This window comes from Pleurodeles waltl, chromosome 4_2 (assembly GCF_031143425.1).
Source record: "Pleurodeles waltl isolate 20211129_DDA chromosome 4_2, aPleWal1.hap1.20221129, whole genome shotgun sequence".
Lineage (NCBI taxonomy): Eukaryota > Metazoa > Chordata > Amphibia > Caudata > Salamandridae > Pleurodeles > Pleurodeles waltl.
Genome location: NC_090443.1, coordinates 889,941,281 through 889,967,385, shown reverse-complemented (window position 1 = coordinate 889,967,385; position 26,105 = coordinate 889,941,281). Strand labels below are relative to the sequence as shown.

At 45.7% G+C, this 26,105-nt stretch overlaps 1 protein-coding gene across 2 annotated transcripts in view; it reads right to left on the bottom strand.

The window, feature by feature from the left end:
* Positions 1-26,105, bottom strand: part of RAB3B (RAB3B, member RAS oncogene family) — a 485,656-nt gene that overhangs the window by 392,768 nt on the left and 66,783 nt on the right. For both annotated transcript variants that reach the window (XR_011203005.1, XM_069232675.1), the window contains exon 2: positions 6,802-7,029. Coding sequence is in view for 1 of the 2 variants with exons in the window: in XM_069232675.1 (XP_069088776.1) it covers positions 6,802-7,029 (228 nt within the window). In the remaining variant the exon portion in view is untranslated. The remainder of the gene's footprint in view (positions 1-6,801; positions 7,030-26,105) is intronic.

Below are 26,105 nucleotides of genomic sequence, written 5' to 3'. Positions count from 1 at the left end.
CGGTGTTAGTCAAGTGTGTCTAAACAGGGTGTCATTGGTAAAGTTAGTAATGTTGTCAAGCAGAGAAATACGAGTAAAACTGATGACCAGCCTTTGCTACGGTCAGTTGTACTCGCACATTCCAAATTTTAAGACCACAGGTCAGTAGAAGGGAAGGAGACAGTGTATTAATGTATTTTCAGTACCTAAAATCTGTGATCTGTTCAATTGGTGAATATGAACAACTCCAGCCTCCAAGATTTCTAGGAAAGGGAGATGGGGGTCATTGTCAGAATTAATAATAGTCAGATCAGATTAATTAAGGTGTTCAGTTTAATGGAAGTTGGCAAATATGTGATTTTATACTTACAACAGTTCTGCATCATAGTGAGGATCATACTGAGGATACTGACACTGACTGAAAGTCATACTGGAATGTAGGGGTGAAAGAGAGGTCATAAGTCATGGAGAATGAGAATGAAGGGAGGCTGTCTGTGGTGGGCAGTGGGGACAACATTGGCCATAAGAGGGTTTCCATAGAATGAAGTTTTGAAAAGCCTGATTGGATGGGGTTTAGAAAGTTGTGAGTGAGGTCAATGGTATTCCATGCGCATTGTGGGTCCGAGTGGGTATTTGTTACGGCGTGGTATGAAAGGATTTAGTCAAAGAGTACATGCTGTTGATGGTTGCTCACACTGAGATTCAAGACACAATAGGTTAGGAGGGGTGGTGGATCGTAGTAAGTCCTCAAAAGAGGTTAATTCTATGAAAAATTAGCTAGTCACTCCAGTACTGGAAGTTCCGCTATGCAAGCAGTGGGAGAACCTGCATCCACATTAATGGCAGAAGCAATGGCAAACTGCACAAAAACTATATGGTGAAGTGTACAGCTCAGAAAATAACCTAACCTGCATAAGAAGAAATAAGAGAGAGCTCTAATTAGGGTTGGCCTGTACATATAGGATGCAGGAGGAGAAGATTGACATGTTGGTTTGCTCCCTTCCACACCAAGATACACACTGGGTATGCAGGATCAGTGACTTCAGTTTTGACTGATTCTTGCAAATGTAGTGTGGATCTAAGGCGCACCCATGATATGGGTAAACAACTCTGCCAAAAGCAGCACATTTTCCAGGGCTTCAGGAAAGCTGATTGCTCACATATGAGGCCTTACATCTACTTATGAAAGCCCTCAGATTCCTGCCTCCTCCTCTCACTTCAAACGGTCAGCCAATGAGAGGAGAAGATGGGCCTTGGCAATGACACAGTGTGCAAAACAGCCACTGCTGACGGCTTGCATCGCTGCTCCTGCTATTGCGATCTCCCTCATGCCCAGCCTGCCATTTTAGCCCAGCGGCCCAAGCAACACTTGGCCTGCTGTCATGTTGTGCAGACTTCAGGTATTGTGTCCTCACCTATGGGAGAGTGGCTGCCATGCAGATACCAGACCTGGTGATGCAGTGGCTCTTCGAGTACACCACAAAGCACATCCTTTCTGGGTCAACAAGAACTTCGAACTGGAGCACAATGGGGTGGTTTGGATCCCACTTTCATACACATTTACCTGGCAGAGGATGAGGATCCGCAGTCTAAAGTCTCAGAACAAGTTTGGGGCGGTTCTCTTTTGAGTGTCATTTCAGGCTTCCCCTTGGATACCACCTTTGTGCAGCCTGATGGCTGTCACAGCAGGTAGCAAAGGTAACAACGGCGCTGGCCCCATATAGAAGTATCCAAAACAAGGGTACAATGTGTGAGCTCTCTGCATCTGGTTGTCATCAACGTTCCTGAAGCATTAATCAGTGACACACAAAGGGTTCAGACCTTCCCAAAACCTTCTTCACCTTAAACAATAGAAATTGGTACCAGTACTCACCAAAATGGATAAAACTGTCCCCAGTACTCTGACTCATACCACGCACAGAGGTCTTCTATCATACATGTACTACATATTGCACATATACGCACGCTACACACACACACAGCATGCAAACACAAGGTTCTTGGGTTGCATTACAGAACTTTACATGACAGGGATCAGAAGATATTTCTCGCCCTGACTCAGAGAAACATGTCAGAGAAAAATGCAGCCACAACCTCAATACCCGATTCCCCCAGGACCTTAGGTAGGCCTATGCCCAATATGAGGGCACACTTTGTGCCCCACTTCAGGTAACAATACAGGTCCTGAACGTGCATTACCAGAGACAGGCTTAGGCATCTGCACATATGCTAGATTAGCACGAAGCCAGGGCCAAAATAAAAAGCTTGGATTCTAGTTTCATATAAGACTGGATACTCAGAGCAGGTATATGCCCATTTACCATGTAGGGAGCAGTCCCGTCCCAACAACAGGTGTGTACTTTTGTGAAAAAATGTGTACCTATGTGTCTACCTACCTCTCACCCCACTAATTAGAACCATCACCGGCCACAGGTACTCTAATATGGGCCGTTAAGCGCATGAACCTGCTTGAGATCCCAATGTATGTGTTGTGGAGGATGCGGGAGCCGGTAAAGGTAATTAAGAAATTATTTACTCAACTGTTTGAGGTTGCCCCATCTTACTTTACCACTCATCCCTTTCTTTGCCATTTTTTCTGTGTTCCTTATTTGTCCATTCTTAGGTATCTGACATTTACTGTGCAATATTTAGATATTGGACTAATGGTCTTGCTATGTTCTTCTTGCATAGTAATTGGATGTGATATTTCTTATGTTAAGGTTTATGACAATTTGTGCCTACCAACGTGGTTTGGTATAAAACATTGAACCCTAAACATGCATAGTCAGACAGTGCTTATTTACTCCATCGCCTCCATTCCATAGAATCAGTCCCACCCCATGTTCTTACGTTTTCAAATCTGGTAACAGTTTTTGTTATTACCCATATTTCAACTTTTTACTTGTTTGATGGTGCAACATATTGTCTAAAATATTGTATTACCATCAAATTCAACATTTTACTTACAGTGTTTTGATTTAAACAAGCATATAAGTCACTTTGAGTTCAATATTATATCAAATATCTAATAGCTATTATGTCATTGAAAACTCCCAGCTCTGTTGTACATCTGCTTCAGTAAATGCATCACTAGTGTGTTTATCAACTATTAATGAATCCCCTAGACCCCGATATGATAACACCTAAAGAACAAGTCATCAAACTAGCAGATAGCTCAAGATCTTCACCCTTGCATCTCATGCAACACCAGCTTAGTAAAAACAATTGGTAAAAGCCTGCTCACTGACACTGTTCTTCATTGCCAGGGATCCTTATTGCTCTTTATTCATATTTCAAGTTCACCCTCACTGCCTGTCGCATTCACTCTGCACTCACCTGTTAAGCACACTAGCCAACTCCCTGCCAATGACTGTGCACCCTGCTTCTCTGGCTACATTACCAGCAGTGGCAGCAGCATACTTAAAATCCTCCTCAGTGCCTCCTTCGCTCTCCTCTACTCTTCTGCCCACTTTGCTGTACCACTTTCCTCCTCTTCTACCTCGCCTCACCCACTGAACTAATTCAATTATCAGGTCTACCATCTGCGGAAGCTTCTAAAAAATACACGGACAGAGCTGAGTTAAAAATGCAGTATATTCATGATCATGGAGCCATGTGTCTTTGAATGCATGACCAATTGGGAAAAGTTCCATCAGATCTTTTGTACATGAAATCCACAAAAGCGTGAAAATACACCATCCAACAAGAACAACAGAAAGGTGAATTCTTCATCAATTACAAGGTGTGATGTTATCAGAAGATGCATGGTGTTACAGATCTATTAAGCATGTAACCAATCACAGTAAAACAACATTTCATGATGGCAGTGTTTTAGAAGATGTGACCTTCACATTACTCAAATGGATGGGACTTCCCAAAGCGTCAAATAAACCAATTTCTTCATAACCCCTGTCCAGACCTTTATGGACATCCAGATGTCTGTCTGTTGCTGGGCGAATGAAGAAATGCATGTCGTGTGAGGTGTCTCTTTTAATAAGCAAACCTTGTAAGACAAGCTTTCTGGCAAGGTACATTAGTTTAATAAAGGTAATCCAACCTTTTGGATACGTTTTGCATGTCTGTTCATCATTGAGTATCACAGGATGAGGACAAGCCTGGGGAAATACAAAATTGGTTCCTTAGCCACTTTCCACACATCCATCCCATGACAAACTCAACCCTTTCAGCCCACAAATCATCAAAACTCTGGCCCTCTCGTAAAGAATCCTGTCCTGCCTCTCCTCCATTCAATGTTCTCACTTAAGACCAATACATCAAATGTTTTAAGTATGCCATAATACTGCCTCCACTGAAAAGCCTTATAGGTTATACTCCTTCACCACCTAATTATTGGATACAGTCTCAAATCTGATTTATCTATCCCAGAAAACCTGGCGTTCAACCATTTTCATTCCTTCAAAGCCTACTCAACCCACTACAATCTATGGGTTTCACATAAATTACATTTCTTTGCCTACCACTAACTGGTATCCACTATTCCCATCCTCTTTAATCTGCCAGCCTCTTTTAACACAACTAATAACAAATTACTGGTGCAGTCCTTAAAACAGTCTCCTCTAACCACTCAGTTTCTGACTTCTAGTTTTGATCACTCGCTAGTCTACACTTCTACCCTTCAGAACTGAGTTCCCCAGTATTTAGTCCTGCATTCCTTCCTTCCCTGGGTAACATCATTTCTTGTTTTGGCTTCTCCTATCATCTCTGTGTGGATGGCAGCCAGATGTTTAATAGTGTTAGGTCATCATTACTCAACAACCATATATCAACACTCCATCCTTAATGTAAAAGAAATGTTATGTACCATCATACATCACTACGTACAGCAGTTCTGATAAAAATAATTGATTATGCAAATAAACACATCGGAAAACCCAAAGAAACCAAAAACATACATTTGACAGAATAGCAAAGGAGTACTCACAAGTATATGTTTTTGAAACAGTATCTTCTTAGAAAGATTTCACATGAGAAATATAAATAGCAATGTGTGCCTCACACTTATTTTAGAAGACAAACAGAACACTTATTTTATGCCATTGGTGTTCTCATGAAGTAAGGTTTGGTAATTTTTTGGTTTATGCCAATTTCTAAACAATCCACGTAAAAAAAAGTGTCCTTCAACCAGACCTAGTTACTCTAACCACCATGTATACGTCTTATTTACCTCTCAGGGATCAATTCTCCCTATCATCTATTCTCAAGCCTTAACCCTTGGAGAGCAAAGTCTAACAAATGTAAGACTATAGACAAAAAGGCATTGCTAAGTAATCAGCATTGCTAAATGCATTGCTAAGTAATCTTTATGCCTGTAAGCAAAAATGTTCTGTCACTCTTCTGTAAATATTTATCTTTGTAGGCACATGTCATTTCACAATCTCTAAAAAACATGCATCTTCTGGTCCTAACTGAGCCTTGTCATGAAGCAAATTTTCCTCTGCTTTAGGTCCAGATGGTCAATAACTGCAAAGATCTGTTCTACAAAATTCTGTCTTTTTCAATGCCCATAAGAACTCCTTGTTCTTCGACCATTGCGATGGTTCCTGTATGTATACCAGTATGTTATGCTCTAGATCTCTGCAGTTTGTTCTCCTAATTGTACTAATTGTACCAGTGATCTTTTGGGTTTTCATGCTGTTCTATATAAAACTAATAAAAATGGTTTATCAAAAAAGAACTCCTACTTGTTTTATGGGCATAATCATACAACTGGTCAAAAAGCTTGTTCAATGTATATTTCAGTGCAATTGATACGACTTCAGTGCAAATAAACATCATACAACAACTTGCAAACATCAAGTGCAACAAGCAATACAAGAGATTTTTAATAAAAAATAACTACATCCTTCCATTAGATTGAATTAAAAATGGATAAAATGAAATCTGATAAATAGTGAGTTGTAATGCACCAAACATCTGAAACAAAGGCATTTGATAAATATTCTTCATCTGAATGTAAATACCAAGTTCTTGTCTTCGGTCAGCCACATCGCAAGAATCAGTGTTAAAAACAAACCCAAGCTTAGCATTACATATATTTAGTGGAACCAATAGATACATGTCTGATTCATGTTAAGAATTATAACATAAATACATCTAGTTGGAATGGGGCTTTGGGTATACTACTACCCTTAAGATTTTTAAGAGAATTTTAATGTTTGTGCATGTCAATTGAGCAACATCTATCATACATGATTGTGAAAAATATAATCAGAGTATTTGACTTGCGAGATCAAACCATGTTTGCATGTTATTTCAAGTAGTAGGAGCATATACTAAGATGTTGTCCAGAAGTCATTATTTATCAATTCAATATTGCTGTTAAAATGTTCATGATTTTTCAGTGAATATGTAAAAAATGTGTTTCATATAGGTTGAGTACTGACTATAAGGGGGAATTGACATAATTCTAAATCAATGTTGCATATGAATCGTCACTACTGGGAAATTTGAATTGCATTACTAGTAATATCATCTCTTGTTGCATAGCCTACTTCTCTCATGGTTATCAAAAAAGATCGTTGTGTGCAAAATGAACACCCAGTGAACACAAAATAGATGATTTGCTAATATAAAGGTTCTGAAAGGACAGATGCATGGGTTTCAAATTCAACTTTATCAGTCAAGGTTTCCTCCCAAGAGTACACCTAAATGATCTTATTGCTGATGTTCTGCATTAACCCAAAGTAAGCTACGTCATGAGCACCTTTACTATACAGTTGTAAGTCATCAATGAAAAAGGACAAATAACAAAACAAACTAACTACTATGATATGATTCTATGTCAAACCCAGTAGTACTTACCCAGATTTGCAACTTCACTCTCTTATCATTTCTATAAACAGTCTTTACTTTGAAGTCAATACCCACAGTGCTAACGAAGGCTGGGGTGAAGGTGTCATCAGCATATCTGAAGAGGAAGGAAGTCTTTCCCACACTGCTGTTGCCAATAATCAGCAGTTTGAACATGTAGTCAAAGTTTTGGTCTGAAGCATCTTTATGCCCATACCTGGTGTCGGTCACCGATGCCATCTATGGAAGAACAAGTATATCTTATTAGGACCAGGTGTACAACACTTCCTTTAACATTACACAAGAAATATTTATTTGCACCTCTATATCTGTTACCGCAAAAACCCTAATCTATCATATGCTCTGCTCTTGAAGTTAAACATTTTAAATAAAATATGTGCCCATCTAGAAAACATTTTCCTTGTTCAACCTCCAAAATATTTTAATGTAATTTTATGTTTTTTGTTCTGTGGCGACAAGACTGTGCAGTTCCCTATGAAATAAATATTATCTTAGAAAGTACTATATGGTCAGCGCCTTCTAGAAAAAGGAGCAAAGGTGGAACTCGAACTCTGCCTGACTACTAATACTTCTTTAAAAAAAAAATCCTAGTTTCATAGACTATGGAAGTATCCATGAGCAGCAGTCATAAAGAGTGTGTTTTCATTTGATGGATGCTTTGAAATTGGATATTGACAGGAACATGAAGGATTTCCTCTTGTACATGGCATTTGCCATCACTACATCGTGCCTGGAAAGTCACCAGGTCCTTTTTAGGGTCGAGCCTGCGTTGCATGCGCTCGCGAATGCGTATCGCAGCAAGACTCTTTTGTATTTAGAAAAGGGCTCGGAGCCCTGTCAACTTCACGTCAGTGTTTTTTATTGGTTCGTGGGCTTCCCTAATAAAATCTGCTTGCTTTCATTAGTCGAAGGCACGCATATGTCATGCCTTTTCTGGTGGCTAGCCCTCCTCGAGCACAGCGACCAAGTACAGAAAACATGCGAGGCTCGCTGTTTTCCATCGGGCTCTTGGACTTTTTTTTCTCTAATTTACAAGCACGATCTCGCTTGGCAGAAGTGGAGCGCGTTACATACTTGATTTCACTTTTTCGGGTTATGTACATAAATGCACTTTTGCCCGATAGGTGAAAAGTCGGGTTAAGAGTTTACAACGCGATCAGCTCTAACATGAGCAAACGCGAGACCCGTTGCATTGTAAATGCTTGTTTTCACTGCACACAGAACAAGCATCTTTGTGTTCTCTAAATCGTTCAGAATGCTTGGTGTCACCCTGCAAAGCACTGGCACATGATCTGTCATTTCTAACAGGAGCCATCACTGACCCGGAAAAACTGGAACATGAATGGAAGAGGACCACAGCAAAGCAAAGCACACATTAGAGGCTATTAACTGGAGCCGGGTCTTGGAGTACCTGAAACATGTCAAAAGTAGAAGGTACAGGACCAGAAACAGTTTAAAAAATAAAGAATGGAAGGATGCCATACAGAAAGGGCAGATGCAGGGTATACACCCAGCCTTCGAAATCTTGAAGCATGGAGAAACGTACTCTCCAAGGAACAGCAAGACTTGTCAAAGTCAATAGGTGTCACCTATGCAAGAGCTGTTGGCTATGTTTTAGTCATATTGGGGGTCATTCCGACCTTGGCGGGCGGCTGCCGCCGCCCGCCAGGCAGAAACCGGCATGCGGCCGCACTCACGCGGCCCCCATTCTGACATTCCCGCTGGGCCGGCGGGCGCAAACTTGGTTTGCGCCCGCCGGCCCAGCGGGAATGAGGCCGCAACACAGGAGCCGGCTCCTAATGGAGCTGGCGGTGTTGCGGCCGTGCGACGGGTGCAGTTGCACCCGTCGCACTTTTCACTGTCTGCTGTGCTGTGCTGTGCAGACAGTGAAAAGCTGGCCGGGGCCCTGTTAGGGGGCCCCTGCACTGCCCATGCCAGTGCCAGTGGCATGGGCAGTGCAGGGGCCCCCAGGGGCCCCAGGACACCCCTTACCGCCAGCCTCTTCCTGGCGGTGCAAACCGCGAGAAACAGGCTGGCGGTAAGGGGGTCATAATCCCCAGGGCAGCGCTGCTTGCAACGCAGCCCTGGCGGATTATCCCCGCCGGGGCATAAACGGCGGGAAACCGCCGGCCCCGGCGGTGCGACCGCGGCGGTACCGCCGCGGTCAGAATATGGAAAAAAGCACCGCCAGCCTGTTCGCAGTGCTTTGGTCATTTTTTCCCTGGCGGTCCGAATGACCCCCATTGTATGTAATTGTGGTTGGTATGCAGGGTAGCTGAAAGCAAACGAGAAAATGTTATGATGTGGTCAGCGCTGGCACGTGATTGTGCTTTTTTTCTTTACTTTCAGCCATGCTACTCTACAACGTGGCTAAAACACATTAACAAAGCCAATAGTTCACACATAGGCAAGGCCCATTGGCTTTGCCAATGCTTGTTAATATTTTAACCATGGGATCCAGAGTCCCCCAAGTGCAAATTACTATCGGTTAAAGAAACAAGCCAAGGCTGAATGTGTCTCCAAGGACATGGGGCTGGTTGGCAGCTCTGAGGATGGCTCCTCTCTGTGGCCTGATTCTGAGTCTTTCAGAAGAGAGTGTGGTATTTATCTCACACAAAACATCCTCAGCAGCCATATGTGGTAAATAACTCCTATTCCGAGTTTTGGAAGGTAAAATGACTCAGTGTATTCGAATTCAGTATTTGTCCACCGAAATCCACATCGTTTGCATTTTTATCACATACCCTAGTAGATTTTGGCAGTTTTAAGCTGCAGAAATGTATGAGAGGAAAGGAGCGGGCTGTGATAACCTCACAACTCGGCAGTCCGATCCACAGGGAATTAAATGTATTTCCAAACCCGAAAGCAAATAGGTCCTAGATGTAGTGTAAGCACACAGCCCATTGTCCACTTCTGCCCTGATGGATGGTAATACCACAACCTGCGAATGCTGGAAAATAGAGGAATCTCGCCGGATCCTGGTTCCAGTGGCTATTTCTGTGCCAGTTCTGGGATCCAGCCAATGCAAGGAAACATGCTGAATTTGTCCTAGTGTCATTTTCGGACACTGGACATAAATTGGCACAGCCCGCACATTGTCTGCATTCGTTTGGAGCAGGAAGCTAGTAGGGTTTCTCATTTGAAAAAGAACAGATGGGCCCCAAACAAAGGCCTGATTTAAAGGGCCATCAGCCCTCCTTTGGTTCAAGTATCACCCTGGCTGGAAGCTACACGGAACCGAACCCCTCGACACCAGTTCAATGGAATGAAACAAAGAAGCACAGCTTGTTATCACTTCAAAAGTACTTAAGAGAAACTATTGGAGACAATTGTTTTAACTTTGTTCAACTACCTATGTAAGAGATGTGCTTGCAGAATGTATGTCGGAACAACGCATGCTGGAACAATGTATGCCTGAACAACGAGGCCGGAACAACGACCGCGTTGTCACCACTAATGCCTTTACCATGAATACCTTAGCAACGATTTTTCGTTGTAAAGGTCATTCCTGGTAAAGGCATTAGAGATAGGCATGCATGGTTCCAGCATATGTCCCCCCTGGCCCACCATCCCCACCCCTACAAATTACCGTGAGCCCCCCCACCCCTCCCCTAAAACCACGTCAACCCCCCACCCTTGCCCCTAAAACTACTACAAACACCACCTCGTCCCTAAAATTACCGCAACCCCCACCCTGCTCCTAAAACAACCCCAACCCCCACCCCATCCCTGAAACCTAAAGTACCCCAACCCCCACCCCTTAAACCTAAAACCACCCCGCCCCTAAAACTACCCCGAGCCCCCCACCCCACCCCGCCCCGAAAACTTAAACCCCCAACCCTCCACCCCACCCCTAAAATTAACCGACCCCCAACCCATCCCAAAACAACCCAAACCCCCACCCCATCCCTAAAACCTAAACTACCCCAACCCCCACCCCTAAAACCTAATACCACCCCAACCCCCCACCCCGCCCCTAAAATTACCCAACCCCCCCACCCCCCTAAAACCTAAAACCACCCCAATCCCACCCTTAAAATTACCACAACCCCTCACCCTGCCCCTAAAACCACCCCAACCCCTAAAACCTAAACCACCTCAAATCCCCACCCCACCATAAAAAACCTAAACCACCCGAGCCCCCAACCCCAAATACTAAAAATACCCGACACCCAACCCGCCTATAAAACTAAAAATACCCCTCCCCCAAACCTAAACCGCCCAACCCCCACCCCTAAAACAAAAAATACCCCGACCCCTCACCCTCATCCCTAAACCTAAACCGCACTGACACCCCCTCCCCTGAAGCTAAAACCCCAACCCCCACCCCTAAAACTAAAACCCCAGCCCCCACCCCAAACTAAAAATACCCCGACACCCCGCCCCTAAAACCAAAACCCCTCGACCCCCCACCCCAGCCCCTAAAACTAAAAATACCCCCACCCCCCACCCCCACCCCTAAAACTAAAACCCCAACCCCCCACCCCGCCCCTAAAACTAAAAATACCCGACTCCCCACCCCCGCCCCTAAAACTAAAACCCCAACCCCCGCCCCACTTACCTGACTCATCGCGTCGTCCTCCTCAGCCGACTCCCTTGTTCTGTGCCTTCACCACGCATGTGCGTTGTTCAGCACATGCGTGGTTAAGGCACAAAACAACAAAGTCGTGCTTAACGAAAGCGTTGTTCCGCTTTAGTTGTCCACGACTTCGTTGTTACGGAGTCGTGCTTCAGGGCGTTTCCCGTGCTTGCACTGTAAGAATGCAAGATTTACCTGCCTGATTAATTACAAAACTATTGATTTAAATGGCATCTACTTTCTTTTTTTATTTTATAGCACTACTCATCCCAGTGTAGTGCGTCCTAGCGCTTTACATCACACACAGAGGTACAATAAATCATACAAGTGTGACAATGAGGGTTATAAGGTGTAGGACTCACATATCATCCATATTTGTAGACATCATATGTTAAGAGAGAATGTTCGGGTGAATCACAAAGTCAGGATTTAACAAATAACATAGTGGCTGTCTGTACTAACAAGAGTCTATTATTTCCCAAGGAATCCTGCTTTCCAATCTTAAAATGACAACAAACTGAGAAGAATAAGAGTAAAAAACCCATGACTTACAGTTTGCATGCAGCTCCTTGATGCCAGTAAGTAGATTGTTGTGCTATATCAGAAGGCTTCCAACTTAAGAACTGGAAGTAACAAAATGATCTCTGTGTTAAGAGTGGTAGCCAACTTACCTATCTAAATAAAAGACAAATCTGTGAGCTGCATGTTACACAATGTGCTCTGCTGGGAGCACAATAATCCTCTATGCTACTTTACGAGTCAAGACTATGCCTGGACAAAGCACAGAACTCTCCCAGAAGTGCGTTACCACTAGAGTTATCTTGCCGCACATATAAACCCCTCAGAATTTGTGGGCACACAATGATCTCTGCAGCATTTGCATTAATCCTGCAAGATTATTTTTTTTATGCGGCATCTTTGTGGCCAATTAAGTAAAGGGGAACAGGTTTACTGTCACTGTAGGAGGCTGGTGTGTGGTGGATACCTATGGTACTTACACCTTATACCAGGTCCAGTTATCCCTTATTAGTGTAGTGTAGTCAGTTTCTAGAAGCCAGGCTCTCTAGAGGTAGCTGTGGATGAGCAGCCAAGGCTTATCTAGGAGATATGCAAAGCTCATACAATACCACTGTGGTCACACTTAGTACTTACACACATGAAAGAAAACACTCAGTGTTACAAAAATAAAGGTATTTTATTTTTATGACACAAATACCCAAAATACCATAGAGACTATACTCCCTTAGGAGGTAAGTAATAACCAAATGATATGCACTAGTATGCAGAAATAGGCATACAAACAGTTAGAAAACAGTGCAATTAGTGAAAATCACAATAGTTAGAAATGGGCCTGTGGGAGCACAAACCATACACTAAGAAAGTGGATTGCGAAAGTCGGTCCCCCAACTACGCAAGTGTAGGGTGTAGAGGGGAGCCGGGAGGACTAGGAAAGCCTAAAGTTAAGTACCACAACCCACCCCAGCAACCAGGAAAACAGGAGTAAATCACAGTAAGTTTCCCAGAACACACAGAGAGAAATGAAGAATATTGCAAAACCCAGTAGAGACTGCAAGACACCAACAGTGAATTCCATGGATACGAAGACCTGTCGAAGAAGGGGACCAACTTCAAGAAGCACAGAAGAGTCCAGGTAGGGCAGGAGCCCCTACCCACCATGATAAAGGTGCAAGAAGTGAACCACCAGTAAGGAAGAAGAGTCAGCACTGCACCCAAGAAGACGAAGTCGGATTCCTGGACGGTGCAGGTAATGTCCCATGCCGGATGGAGGATTGCAGTCAGGTTAGCGTCGTCGGAGTCTGCCAACAAGGCTTGGCTCACGCAAAACTCGCAGTTAGTGGAAAGTGGCGCTGCCGGGGCCCAGGAAGGACCAGGTGGACTCTACCCAGGAGGGGGAGTCAGAGGAGGCCCTCAGCAATACAGAGAGCCCACAGAAGACAGGCAGTGCTCACAGGAGTCACACAGGATGGGGACACGAAAGTTGCAGAAGAGGCCCACACAGCACTACAAGAAAGGCTCCTACGCCACCAGAGAACTACTCAGGGAGCAGTGCATCGCAGATAGAGTGCTGGGGACCGGAGCTTTAAGATGTACGAAGATCTTGGAGGAAGGATGCACAAGCCTTGGCAGCTGCAAATGACACTGTGCACGGGGGTACTGTCCTGCGTGGGGAGGCAAGGGCTTACCTCCACCAAAGTTGGACAGTTGGACAAGAAGACCGTTGGAACTACTTCAGTCCACCACCTGTGATGCAGGATCCACGCAGCTTAGCAGGAGAGGGGATCCATGGAGCTGGTCGTTGTCGCAGTTGGTGCTTGCAGAAGCAGGGGAGTGACTCCTTCACCCCAAGGGAAATTCCTTCATTTTTCTGACGCAGGCTGAAGACGGGCTGTCCTCAGAGGATGCACGACTAGAGAAATGTTGCAGTTGCTGGAAGGAGCCAGAGTTACAATGTTGCAGAAGGCATCTTGCTTCTTTGTTGCAGCCTGTGGGGTCCTGATGAGTCCAGATGCAGTTTCTTTGGTGAGAAGTCAAAGTGGAGGATACAGAGGATTCCTGCTGGAGTCTTGCAATCCGAATCTGAGGAACCACCCAAAGGAGAGACCCTAATTAGCCCTGAAAGGGGGATTGGTCACCTACCAAAATGACCACCTATCAGGAGGGGGCTCTGACATCACCTGCTGGCACTGGCCACTCAGATGCTCTCAGAGTTCCCTGCCTACCTTGAATTCAAGATCGCAAAACCCAGGGACTCTCTGGAGGAGCTCTGAGCACCACCCCTAGGGTGGTGTGGACAGGGGAGTGGTCACTCCCCTTTCCTTTGTCCAGTTTCGTACCAGAGCAGGGACTGGGGGTCCCTGAACCAGTGTAGACTGGTTTATGCAAGGAGGGCACCAAATGTGCCCTTCAAACCATGTCCAGTGGCTTGGGGAGGCTACCCCAACCAAGCCAGTAACACCTATTTCCAAAGGGAGAGGGTGTAACACCCCTCCTCCCAATGGAAATCCTTTGTTCTGCCTTCCTGGGCTTGAGCTGCTCCAGCAACAGGAGGGAAGAAACCTGTCTGGGAGGTGGCAGTAGCTGGGGCTGCCTGGAAACCCTCAGAAGGCTGGAATGGAAATACTGGGGGTCCTCTAAGGAGCCCCCAGAGAGTATGGAATCATACAACCAATGCTTGAAAAAGCCTTCGGGTATGATTCCAACATGTTTGATACTAAACATGCCTATGTTCGGATTTACCATTATGTAGCTGCACATAGGGATTGACTTATGTCCAGGACACACATAAAATGGCATCCCCGCACTCGCGAAGTCTGGGAAAATGGGCCTCTGCTAGTGCATGGGTGCCCTCACACACAGGTACTTTGCACTCTGCCCTCTGGGTTAGAAGGCCTGCGTAGGGGTGACTTATAAGTGACCTAGTGTAATGCAAAATGGCAGTGAAAGGGTGCATGCACCTTTTCATGCAGGTTGCAATGGCAGTCCTGCAGAAGCCTTTGCATGGGCTCCCTATGGATGGCAAGATATATGTTGTAGCCCATAGGCATCCCCTGGAACCCCGATGCCCTGGATACCATATACTAGGGACTTCTAATGGGGCATCAGTGTGCCAATTGTGGGTGAAATACTGTGACAACTCTAACCAATAACTAAATTGGAGGGAGAGTGCATAACTACTGGGGTCCTGGTTAGCAGGATCCCAGTAGACACAGGCAAACACACTAACAAACAGGCCAAAATTGGGGATAACCAAGCTAGAAAGAGGCTACTTTCCTACAGTCACACATACCCTTGTTGCCAATTTATTTATTAAAAAATAAATGTATAATTTGACTGTCGGACACTGGTTATAAAATTCCACCCATCATGACTCCAACCGCCTTCCTCTGCCACACCTTGATCCACAATTTATGGGATCCCAGAGCATTATTTTGCCAATTCAGCCCTGCAGTGTCCGATCACAATTAAGGGTGGCGGGTGGTCGAACACGGTGAAGAGGGGTGAGATACGTGCAGCAAGAGTAAACCTGCCACAGATCAGGTAAAACAGACCCTGATTCTGTAATTAGCGCCATTCCAGGAACAGAAGTGCTAAACGGCTCAGTGTCGGGGGTATACTACGTACGCAGTCCCTGGCTCCTGTTTTACAAAACAAACCCTTCATCTGGCGTATTCGCCAAGTTGGTTTAATTACAGCAAAGAAAGACTACAACTCCCAGAAATCACTGCTATGTCACTTCAAAGGATGCGCATTGGAGCCGCCGACCTGAAGTGATAGGTCAGCCCTACTTAAAAAGCAGAGGAGGAAAGTTCCGGCCGGTACCTTACCTATGCCCAGTCTCTGCACCTGGCGACAGCTCCATCAACAGGTGAGTCAGTGCCCTGAGGACGACTCAGAGGCTGACGCCGCTACAGTGAAGAGGTACTCAGTTACTGGGCTTCTACTTTGTGCCCCTGCGGACTACGGAGCTCGACTCTGATGCTCACACGGGAGGCCTGAGACAAGGGGTGCCCTTCCCTGGCTGTCGCCCATCATAAATAAACGTCTCACGAAGGAGCTGTTGGGCATCACAAGTGAGAAAAGCCGCCGGACGTAGGGTGACCACCCGTCCGTAAATTTCACGGACTGCCCGTAATTTCGCCCTGCCATCCGTTGTCCGTGATGAAAGCCTTAACGGACGACATTTGTCTGTAATTTTAGACTTTCACCAAAGGACACTTAAGGCAGGGCGAAATTATGTTTCCCCAGCTGGATTGAAAGGCAGGGAGTCTCCTGTGCTCTGAGGGAGGGGCAGGCAGATAAGAAAAGGCCTTCTTGCCAGGGTGTCTCCCCTAAAGAAATGCAAATGTGCAAACTGGTAAATCTGCAAATGTAAAGGGGCTTGAAAACCTGCACTGACTTTAAACAAAGGAGTCACTTAAAGATTTCTGATGGCAAAGATATTTTCTTTTAGAGAAGTACCTTAAGGGTGTTCCAAGGTGAGCTGTGGAGTGTGTGGTTTTAATGGAGTGTTATAAAAAATGTTTGTACAGGTATAAACTGTATATTATTCATACCTGTATTTGAGAAGCGCTTTTTAATATTTAACCGAAATGTATTTGCGCATTTTGTAGCAGCCTAAATTATGATGTAAGTTTATTTATATAGCGCTTATTATCCCTGACGAAGCATCGAATGCATGTTTAAAATAAGGACTTACACATTCACAGTTCTTTCAGGGGCCTCGGTACCTCATAGTACTAACTAACACTGGCAAAGCCAATAGGTCTTGTCTGTGCAAGAGTTATTGGCTTGGCCAATGTGTTTTAGCCATGTTATACACCAGCGTGGCTGCTGTTCATGGCTAAAGGTTAGTGGCATAGTGGTGTGGAGTGGAGTGGAGTGGAGTAGAGCGGCATAGGAGCAGTGACGTAGAGCCCAGTGATGCAGGGTACAGTGCAATTTTTTAGAGTGCATTGGCGTAGAGTGCAGTGGTTTAGAGCGCAGTGGCATGGAGTGGCATGGGACAGAGTACTGTGGAATAGAGTGCAGTGGAGTAGAGTGGTATGCAATAGAGTGGCAGAGAGTGCAGTAGTGTAGAGTGGTGCAGTGGCATAGAGTGCAGAGTAGACTCATGTGGCAGAGAGTGCAGTGGCGTAGTGTAGTGTAGAGTGGTGCAGTGCAGAGTAGAGTATAGTGCTGTAGAGTGCAGTCACGTAGAGTGGAGTGATGCACAGAAGAGTGGCATTGAGTGCAGGAGTACAGAGTAGATTGGTGTACAGTACAGTGGCGGAGAGTTCAATGTTACAGAATAGAATCAGTGCAGTGATGTAGAGTGGAGTACAGTGGTGCAGAGTAGAGGGCAGTGGCATACAGTGCAGTTGTTTAGAGTGTATTGGCACAGAATGCAGTGGCATAGAGTGGCATGGGGTAGTGTAGCATAGAGTGTAGTGGAGTAGAGTGGCATACAATAGAGTGGCAGAGAGTGCAGTAATGCAGAGTGATGCAGTGTCAGAGTGCAGAGTAGACTCGTGAGATAAATGTAGAGTACTAGACATACACTCTAGTGCTGTGAGATTACAGACAAGTTGTGGCTACCTCACATCCTGACATTAGGTGTGAGACGGTCGGCCACACCATCTGCCCTGCCTCTTTAAAAAAAAAATAGATTGAAAGTCCATGGGTGGTTGGGGTAAGCTAGATGTTTTTGTTCAATGTGTTTAAACTTACATAAGGTTAATTACCTTAATGTTTCCAAACTGTTTGCCAAGGGTTTTAAAATGTTCCGAAACATTATAAAAAAATTGCTGTTACTTTCTCCTCAAGAAAGATTGGGAGGATTGGGGTAGGGGTGATGGCCTTGACACAGTGCTGAAGGGCATTCATTTACTACTGAACACAGACGTATGTGACACCTGAATGTGGCATACCAGGAGGCAATCACAAAAAGACCACAGTGAATAAATAGTGCTATGTTAAAAAGTAAATAAATTCACTGACAACATAGTGAGGCATGGCCTCTCTTGCGTGTGTCTGTAAAACTGACGTTTGTTCTTGAATTTGTGTCCTGAATTTTGATCCTTCTTCCTGCAATTTTGTCCAGAATTTTGACCCTTTGTCCTGAATTTTTTACAGTCCTGTCCAGAATTTGCATCAATGCCTAGTGGTCACCCTACGCCGGAGCACTCGGGCACTGAACTCGAAACCCATTCTTTGCCAAATTTGTTTACAGGTGTGTTAATTCTCTTCAAAAATGGATCCTGGCAATCCCAGAATGCTTTCTTTAGTGAAAGCACAGGCATAAGAATGTGGGTCTTCTGACACTGTGTGCTGGACGTGTCTAAAGTCCTATCTTTTAAAATAAATAATACGTTTTAATTTATTTTCAGACTAGAGAGGAATGAAAAAAGTCCCTTTCTACTCGTCATGGTCAAAATATCATCCTAAGGGTGCGCGGCAGCTTATAAACAGCTGTTCTTAGAGGAAATAAGCTGTAATCGTAACCAATGTGCTAAGCAACACGTTCGGTAAAAACCATTTATGTGCCAAAGCTGTTTCGGAACATACACAGGAGCCGAGTGGAGGGTTAAAATGTAGAACAAATACAGTCCCCCCCCACCACCAAAACCGGCATTATAGTGATGCGTCACGTCACCTACTCCCACTTCTGTCATTTCATGTCTGAACCGGCGCCACAGCGGGAGTCACTATTGTTCACACGGGACCCAGGGCGGCGCTTTCCAGTACCTGAAGAGGTTGTTTGTGGACAATGATATATTGTTCATGGGTTTGCGTAAGGATGTCGGGTAAGCAACAAAAAAGTACCTAAGTCCAAGCACGAGCAGTTGAAAAACACTAATAAAGCAGTTAATCAGTGCTTAGATCATGCTCCACTGAAGGAAGAAGCACATTTAGAGGGAGTCAAACCCATACGCACTGACCAATGAGAAACAAGAAAATGAGAGTGACGACGAGGCCAACCAATGGTAAGTAAAGCCCCTTTTTAGAGATTTTTTTTTCCTTCTGAAATAATAGTTTCATGCAAGCGACAATGCATGTGCGGTGCCTACTGATGAAACCTAAAAATGGGACTAGAGCGACACCTGTGCCTATTTTGTGTGGTTTTAAATGTGTCTTCCATCGATCCTGAGAGCGTTATGTGTGGATCACGGCTTACATGTCCTCCTTGTCCTAAACATTCAGTCCTTGCTTTATATTTACAAGTCTTATTCATAAAACCATTACTGGCTTTTTGACATACTTCTATAAATACAGATGTTGAAATGTTTTCCAGTCCTAGTCATGCCTTTGCTTCAGCCTGAGCCTGTTCCCAGTTCTTGCCTCTGCCTCTTAGTTTGTTCCCTTCTGTTTCTGTTTCTTCTTGGTTATTTGTGTCTGGTAAGTGTTCTATCAGTCTTCACCAGTGTATACGTGTCCTCCTGTGTACTGGGGTTGGCTCCTGGTTTCCAGGAGGCAATTCCAGCCCACATCCTTGTCTACTGTTATACGTTGTCTTTCGTGCCTAACAGTGACAGTGTGCTATTGCTGTTTTCTCAGGAGTCGCCACTGTGTTTCCAGCTGGACCCACAAGAGCGTGTCTTGTGTATGTAAGTACTTTCCTTGTCTGTGCTCTAGGGTCCAGAGACAGAGGGGGTCATTCTGACCCCCGCGGGCGGCGGGAGCCGCCCGCCTGTAGGGAGCCGCCATATGGCCGCTCCGCGGTCGAAAGACCGCGGAGGCCATTCTGGCTTTCCCGCTAGGCTGGCGGGCGACCGCCAGAAGGCCGCCCGCCAGCCCAGCGGGAAACCCCTCCCCACGAGGAAGCCGGCTCGGAATGGAGCCGGCGGAGTGGGTATGTGCGACGGGTGCAGTGGCACCCGTCGCGTATTTCAGTGTCTGCAAAGCAGACACTGAAATACAAAGTGGGGCCCTCTTACGGGGGCCCCTGCAGTGCCCATGCCATTGGCATGGGCACTGCAGGGGCCCCCAGGGACCCCACAACACCCCATACCGACATCCTGTTCCTGGCGGGCGACCCGCCAGGAACAGGATGGCGGTATGGGGTGTCAGAATCCCCATGGCGGCGCAGCAAGCTGCGCCGCCATGGAGGATTCTGCAGGACAGCGGAAAATCGGCGGGAGACCGCCGGTTTTCCTGTTCTGACCGCGGCTGAACCGCCGCGGTCAGAATGTCCTATGACCCCTAGAATCTCTTCTGCTGCCTCCTTTCTATGGGGCTGACAGGATGACTATCTGTAAGAGCAAACTGCACAGAGGCATTGACATTCCCTGTCGCTGTGGGAGGTTCTGCGCCTTACTCTGTGAACAACCCCAGCGTGTTTGTCCATTAGTAATCTGTTTCCTGTTTGTTCACACAAGGGTTGCTCTGCTTTTACTTTCCTGTGCCTGTCCATAGCTGTCCTTTCCGTTTATGCCTTTAGCTGCTCTTCTGCCCCAGTACACTACCTCTTTAGGATATTCGGTGACCTCAAGGGGTGTCCCAACCAGAGTCCTGATCAGACCCGCCTGAAACCGTGACACATTTGGGTTTACAAACCCAATATGCCTTATCCAAAAACTATCATCACTGGTCTAGTCACACTGTACCTACATCAGATAGCACACAAACCCACACACATTGCTGGACACATCCTAGATGTTATTTTTGCAAATCCAGAACTCACTATCTTTCAAAGGATTACTCCAGTCACATGGTCAGACCACCATTTGGTACCTTTCCAACATAAAACACCACAAATCAACACAACCAAGACCACTTAACATGAATCCATCTATTGACCATGGAACAAACTCAATTTTGAATACTTAGAAACATAACTAACATCCAGCACACACCTAGACACAATAAATTCTGTTCAAAAACTTTGAGTGCGTACAGGAAGCTTTTGACATCTTAATACTACCAAGAAAAACAAAACCGGACAAAAGAAAACAAGCACCTTGGGGAAATATAGGACTAAAAAAATACAACAGCAAATTGGAAGGCTGTAATGAACCTGGCTCAAAACAAATGGCAATCAAGATAAACTTCACCTACGTAAACTTAACAGAATATACAAATCAGCAATCAAAAAGCTAAAAAATAAAAGTACTATTGAGACATAATTCAAAATGCTAAATGTGTAAAGAAAGAAAGAAACACATCCCATTACTCAAGAACTCAGGGACAAATTGGCAAATCATTACACAACCAAAGCAGACACATTAGACTCCTATTCAAAACAAAGGAAAACCACCAGCACCAACCCATTTCCAAAAATCCCCTCCACAAGTTGGCTAACCCAGTATCTGCATTACTTCAAACAAATATCACAAAATGAATCTATGGAGCTGGTCAAAGCAAGCAGGCCTTCCGGCTTCCCCTCTGACCATTGTCCACCACAAATATTTAAGAACATTCTTTTATCTTCCTCTGCTGCCACACCAACAAGAATAGTCAATAAATCTTTAACTACAGGAACATTCCTAAAAAAAAGCCATACATGCACCCATTATTACAGGAAACAAACCTGGACCCGCATGACCCCAACAACTGCAGACCAATTACAAACGGACTTTTCCTGGGCAAACTTATAGAAAGAGCAGCATTCGCCCAGATGTCACAATTCATTAAAGATAACGCCATACTTTCAGACTACCAAACTGGATTCCGTCCAGGAAGAGGCACAGAATCTGCCCTCATTGCCATCTGGTATGACCTTACAATCACTGTAGACCAGAACAGGGTTGCTTCACTACTTCTCTTGGACCTCTCAGCTGCTTTTGACACAGTTGCCCATGACACTCTAATACAAAGACTCTACAAAGCCAGCATAAAAGTTACTGCTCTTGACTGGATCACATCCTACCTTCAAAACAGAACAAAAGTCATCCATCCTTCCCTTTTCTCATCCAAATCGTACTTTACAAAAGCAGGGGTCCCTCAATGCTCTGTCATCTCATCCATACTTTTCAACATCCACATGATGCCATTACCGGCAAGGATCAATTAATTTCAGCTCAAATGCGACAGCTAAGCAGATAACACACAAACACTCCTTAAGCTGGGAAGCCCCAAAGACATTGGAAACTCAGAACTCTTGATCAGTGGATGACATGGAGCCATCTCAAATTCGATGCTTCCAAAACGGAAATACTCATGGGGCTATTGGAAAAATGATTACCCACTCTGCACCTGGCCTGACAATCTGGGACAACTTTCTAAGGTGTCTAAGGAAGTAAGCAAGATAAGAATGAATACTTAAGTGGACAAATTAGCAAGATCAAGCTTCGTCACCATGAAAACTCTGAGATGCACCTTCCACCACCTGGGATTTCCACACAGGGTCAAGGCTACTATCTCTCTTGTACTGTCTAAACTTGATTAAGCTAATGGCCTCTACCCCAGATCATGTTTATCGACTATAAAAAAAGACTACAGCTGATTCAAAACTCTGCTTCCAGACTACTCCTACATATAAAGCCACAAGCCCACATCTGCTCTGCCTTGAGATCCCTGCGTTGGTTACCGGTTGCCAGAAGATCCACCTTTAATCTGCTTTGTATCACCCACAAAGAAATACATGGAACAGGACCACTTTTCATCAGGAATAATATCACCAAATACATTCAACAAAGGAACCTCCGCTCAGGATTGGCACCTCGCCTCAAAACCCCACCATACAAGAAAAAGGGCATAGGTGGTACACCTTTCTCTTTTCAAGCAGCCAAACTATGTAATTCATTACTCCCAAATTTAAGATCCACGGATAACTGTCTTATCTTCAGAAGACTAGTCAAGGTTTGGCTCTTTCCTACATAACAGCCATACTCAAACACTAATGTACAGCATATCCCTGTGTATGTAAACATTTTTACTTTGATTACATCTATCTAGATACGTGTATTTCTTTGTACAAATGTGAACCATAGCTATGGATTTTAAAATATATAGATATCCTTTAGGTCTGCTTAAAAAATGATATATTACTTATCTTTGAATATACATATTATTCTATGCTTAACATGGATGGATTGTACTGGAGAGTCCCAGCCGGAGTAGCATGTCCCTGGCAGGAGGCCCTCGACTGCTGCGACAGGCTAGCGATTAGATGCTTGAGTCCCTGTTTTATTTATTTATCCTAATATGTAAATATTATCATAACTATTTTAACTACAAGCACTTAATTATTGGAATACTGAGGAAAAGATACAGGCCCTCATTACAACCTTGGCGGTAAATGCCGCTTACCGCCGTGCAGAAGACCGCCAACATACCGCTGCGGCTGCGGAATTCCGCTACAGCTATTACGACCCACAGCTCGGAATCCGCCATAATACAGACACCCACACAAGTCCGCCACACCAAAGGTCAGTGATAAACTGGCGATAACAAAACCGACACAGTGACGCCAACAGGAATACGCCCACACTACCACGACCCACGAATCAACGCAGCAGTCTTTCAACCGCGGTAATCCATTGGCGGTACACACCGCTGCGCTCAAAATACACACACATATACAAAACACAACCACATTGGACAATTTGAAATACACACACCTGATACACATACACACACCCCACCCACACACCCAATCCAATATAAAGCACACACCCACATCACCCACAAACCCTTACTACCAGAATTTTTAAAGCACGCCAGAGAGAGACACCACCATAAACAACACCAGCATCCACAGACACACAACACCATCACTTACACAACATCCACGCACCTCAAACAACACACAACAAATCCCCTCACACATCACAACACACACCACCTTACACATCACCCACACCACATCATGGCACCTCAACAACACCCCAGGTTCTCTGAGGAGGAGCTCAGGGTCATGGTGGAGGAAATCGTCTGGGTAGAGCCACAGCTATTCGGATCACAGGTGCAGCACACCTCCATTGCAAGGAAGATGGAGCTATGGCACAGAATTGTCGACAGGGTCAACGCAGTGGGACAGCATCCAAGAACTAGGGATGGCATCAGGAAGAGGTGGAACGATCTACGGGGTAAGGTGCGTTCCATGGTCTCCAGACACCAGATTGTTGTACAGAGGACTGGCGGTAGACCCCCACCTCCTCCCCCACAACTAACAACCTGGGAGGAGCAGGTCTTGGCAATACTGCATCCGGAGGGCCTCGCAGGAGTAGCAGGAGGACTGGACTCTGGTAAGTCAACTCTTTACTACCTCATCCCCCCCACCCTACCTGCATGCCATCACATACTCCCACCCTCACCCTCACCCTCACCCCCATCACTCCAACACCTCACATATGCCCGACTATCACAACCCACCCATCCCAATACCAAGCCCTGCATGCAACACCAAAGCATGGACACCCATCACCAAAGCATGTCCACTACAGATACCCACACAGACTCCAAACCAAATATCACACAAGGACCAAGACAAGAATGCAAGCACTGGAGTACAGGGTCACTCACCCATTGCACACGATGGCACACACAGATGCAATAATCATGCCTTTACACCCCTGCAGGACCCCAACCCAACGTCACCGGACAGGAGGTACCAGACATATCCAGTCCCCCCACAGAAGAGACCCACAGTGATGACAGCAGCTCTGCACAACTGGATCAAGATGACCAGCCCGGCCCATCAGGGACCTCGGGACAGTCGGTTCCCCTGACACTGGCACAAGCCACCACAGAGCCTCCCCCCTCAGGAAACACCACCACAGCACCCACCCAGCAGGCCCATCCCTCTGTCCCTAGGACACGTCAGCAGTGTGTCCACCACTACTGGGAACCCACGCAACCCCACCAACCCAAGAAAATCAGGGACCTGGGGGCAGTGGCAGTGGGCACACAGTTCAGGGGACAGAGGCTCAGGAAAACAGGGAAGCTGGGAGGACTGCTGTGCGACAGGGGGAGGACAGGCCCAGGGAACCCACTCTCCACGAGGCCCTCTCCAACATCATGGGAGCTTACCATCATTCCCAAGAGACGATGCCCACGGTACAGGCCAAGTTTCAGGAGACCCAGCGGCTGCAGGAGGAACACTATCTGGGGACCAGGGAGGACCTGAAGTGCATAAACAACGCCCTGGTCACCATTGCAGGGGTGCTGCAAGACCTTGTCAACACCAGGAGGGACACTGTGGCACAACAAGGGGCCCCTGACCCTAGCCTGGACGATGAACAGCCCTCCACCTCCGCCGGCGCTAGTGGACAGGAGGCTCCGCCACAGGAACATGACACCAGCATCCCACCCCCTGCAGATGGAGAACCATCCCGCAATTGGTCCCTGAGATCCAGGAACAAGACAGAGAACATTGCCAAGACCCCCGCCAGGAAATGAGACCCCCCTGAATGTCACCCTTCTGTCCCACTTTGTCACCCTGTCCATCCTTCAACTGCCATTGCTCCACTTCCTATGCCCCTTTGGACAATGCACCTGTGAAACAAATAGACTGGAATCTGCCATGGATATTCCTCCACCATCCCCCCTGTCCATTTTACAACCCCCTCCACTTATTTGCACAGAAATAAACACACTTCAATCACAAAACAATCCGGAGTCAGTCTGTGCTTTCACAAACGTGTAATTGCAATAACCATGGAATATAGCAATGTCAATTTACTTGTGCACATACAGATGTAACACAGCTGTAGGCCTGGAGGGAATATACCAAAGGGCATAAAGTAGGACCCCCATCTGTGAAATGGAAATGCAAAGTGACAAGTCAGGGTCCATACACTGAGTGAAAATGACAGACTCATGCTAGCTCCAATAATAGTATGAGATATGGGAGGCAGTGACATCTTCTTACCTGTGTCTCACTGGAAGTATTGCATGATTATGTTGTTTCTGTTGTCGATATCCTCTTCTTCTACCTCCTCTTCTTCACTGTCCACAGGCTCCACAGCTGCCACAAGACCACCATCTGGCCCATCCTCCTGCAGAAAAGGCACCTGGCATTGAAAAGCCAGGTTGTGCAGCATACAGCAGGCCACGATGATCTGGCACACCTTCTTTGGTGAGTAGTAGAGAGAACCACCTGTCATATGGAGGCACCGGAATGTGGCCTTCAGGAGGCCGAAGGTTCGTTCAATCACCCTCCTAGTTCGCCCATGAGCCTCATTGTAGCGTTCCTCTGCTCTTGTCCTGGGATTTCTCACTGGGGTCAGTAGCCATGACAGGTTCGGGTAACCAAAGTCACCTGCAAATATGGAGG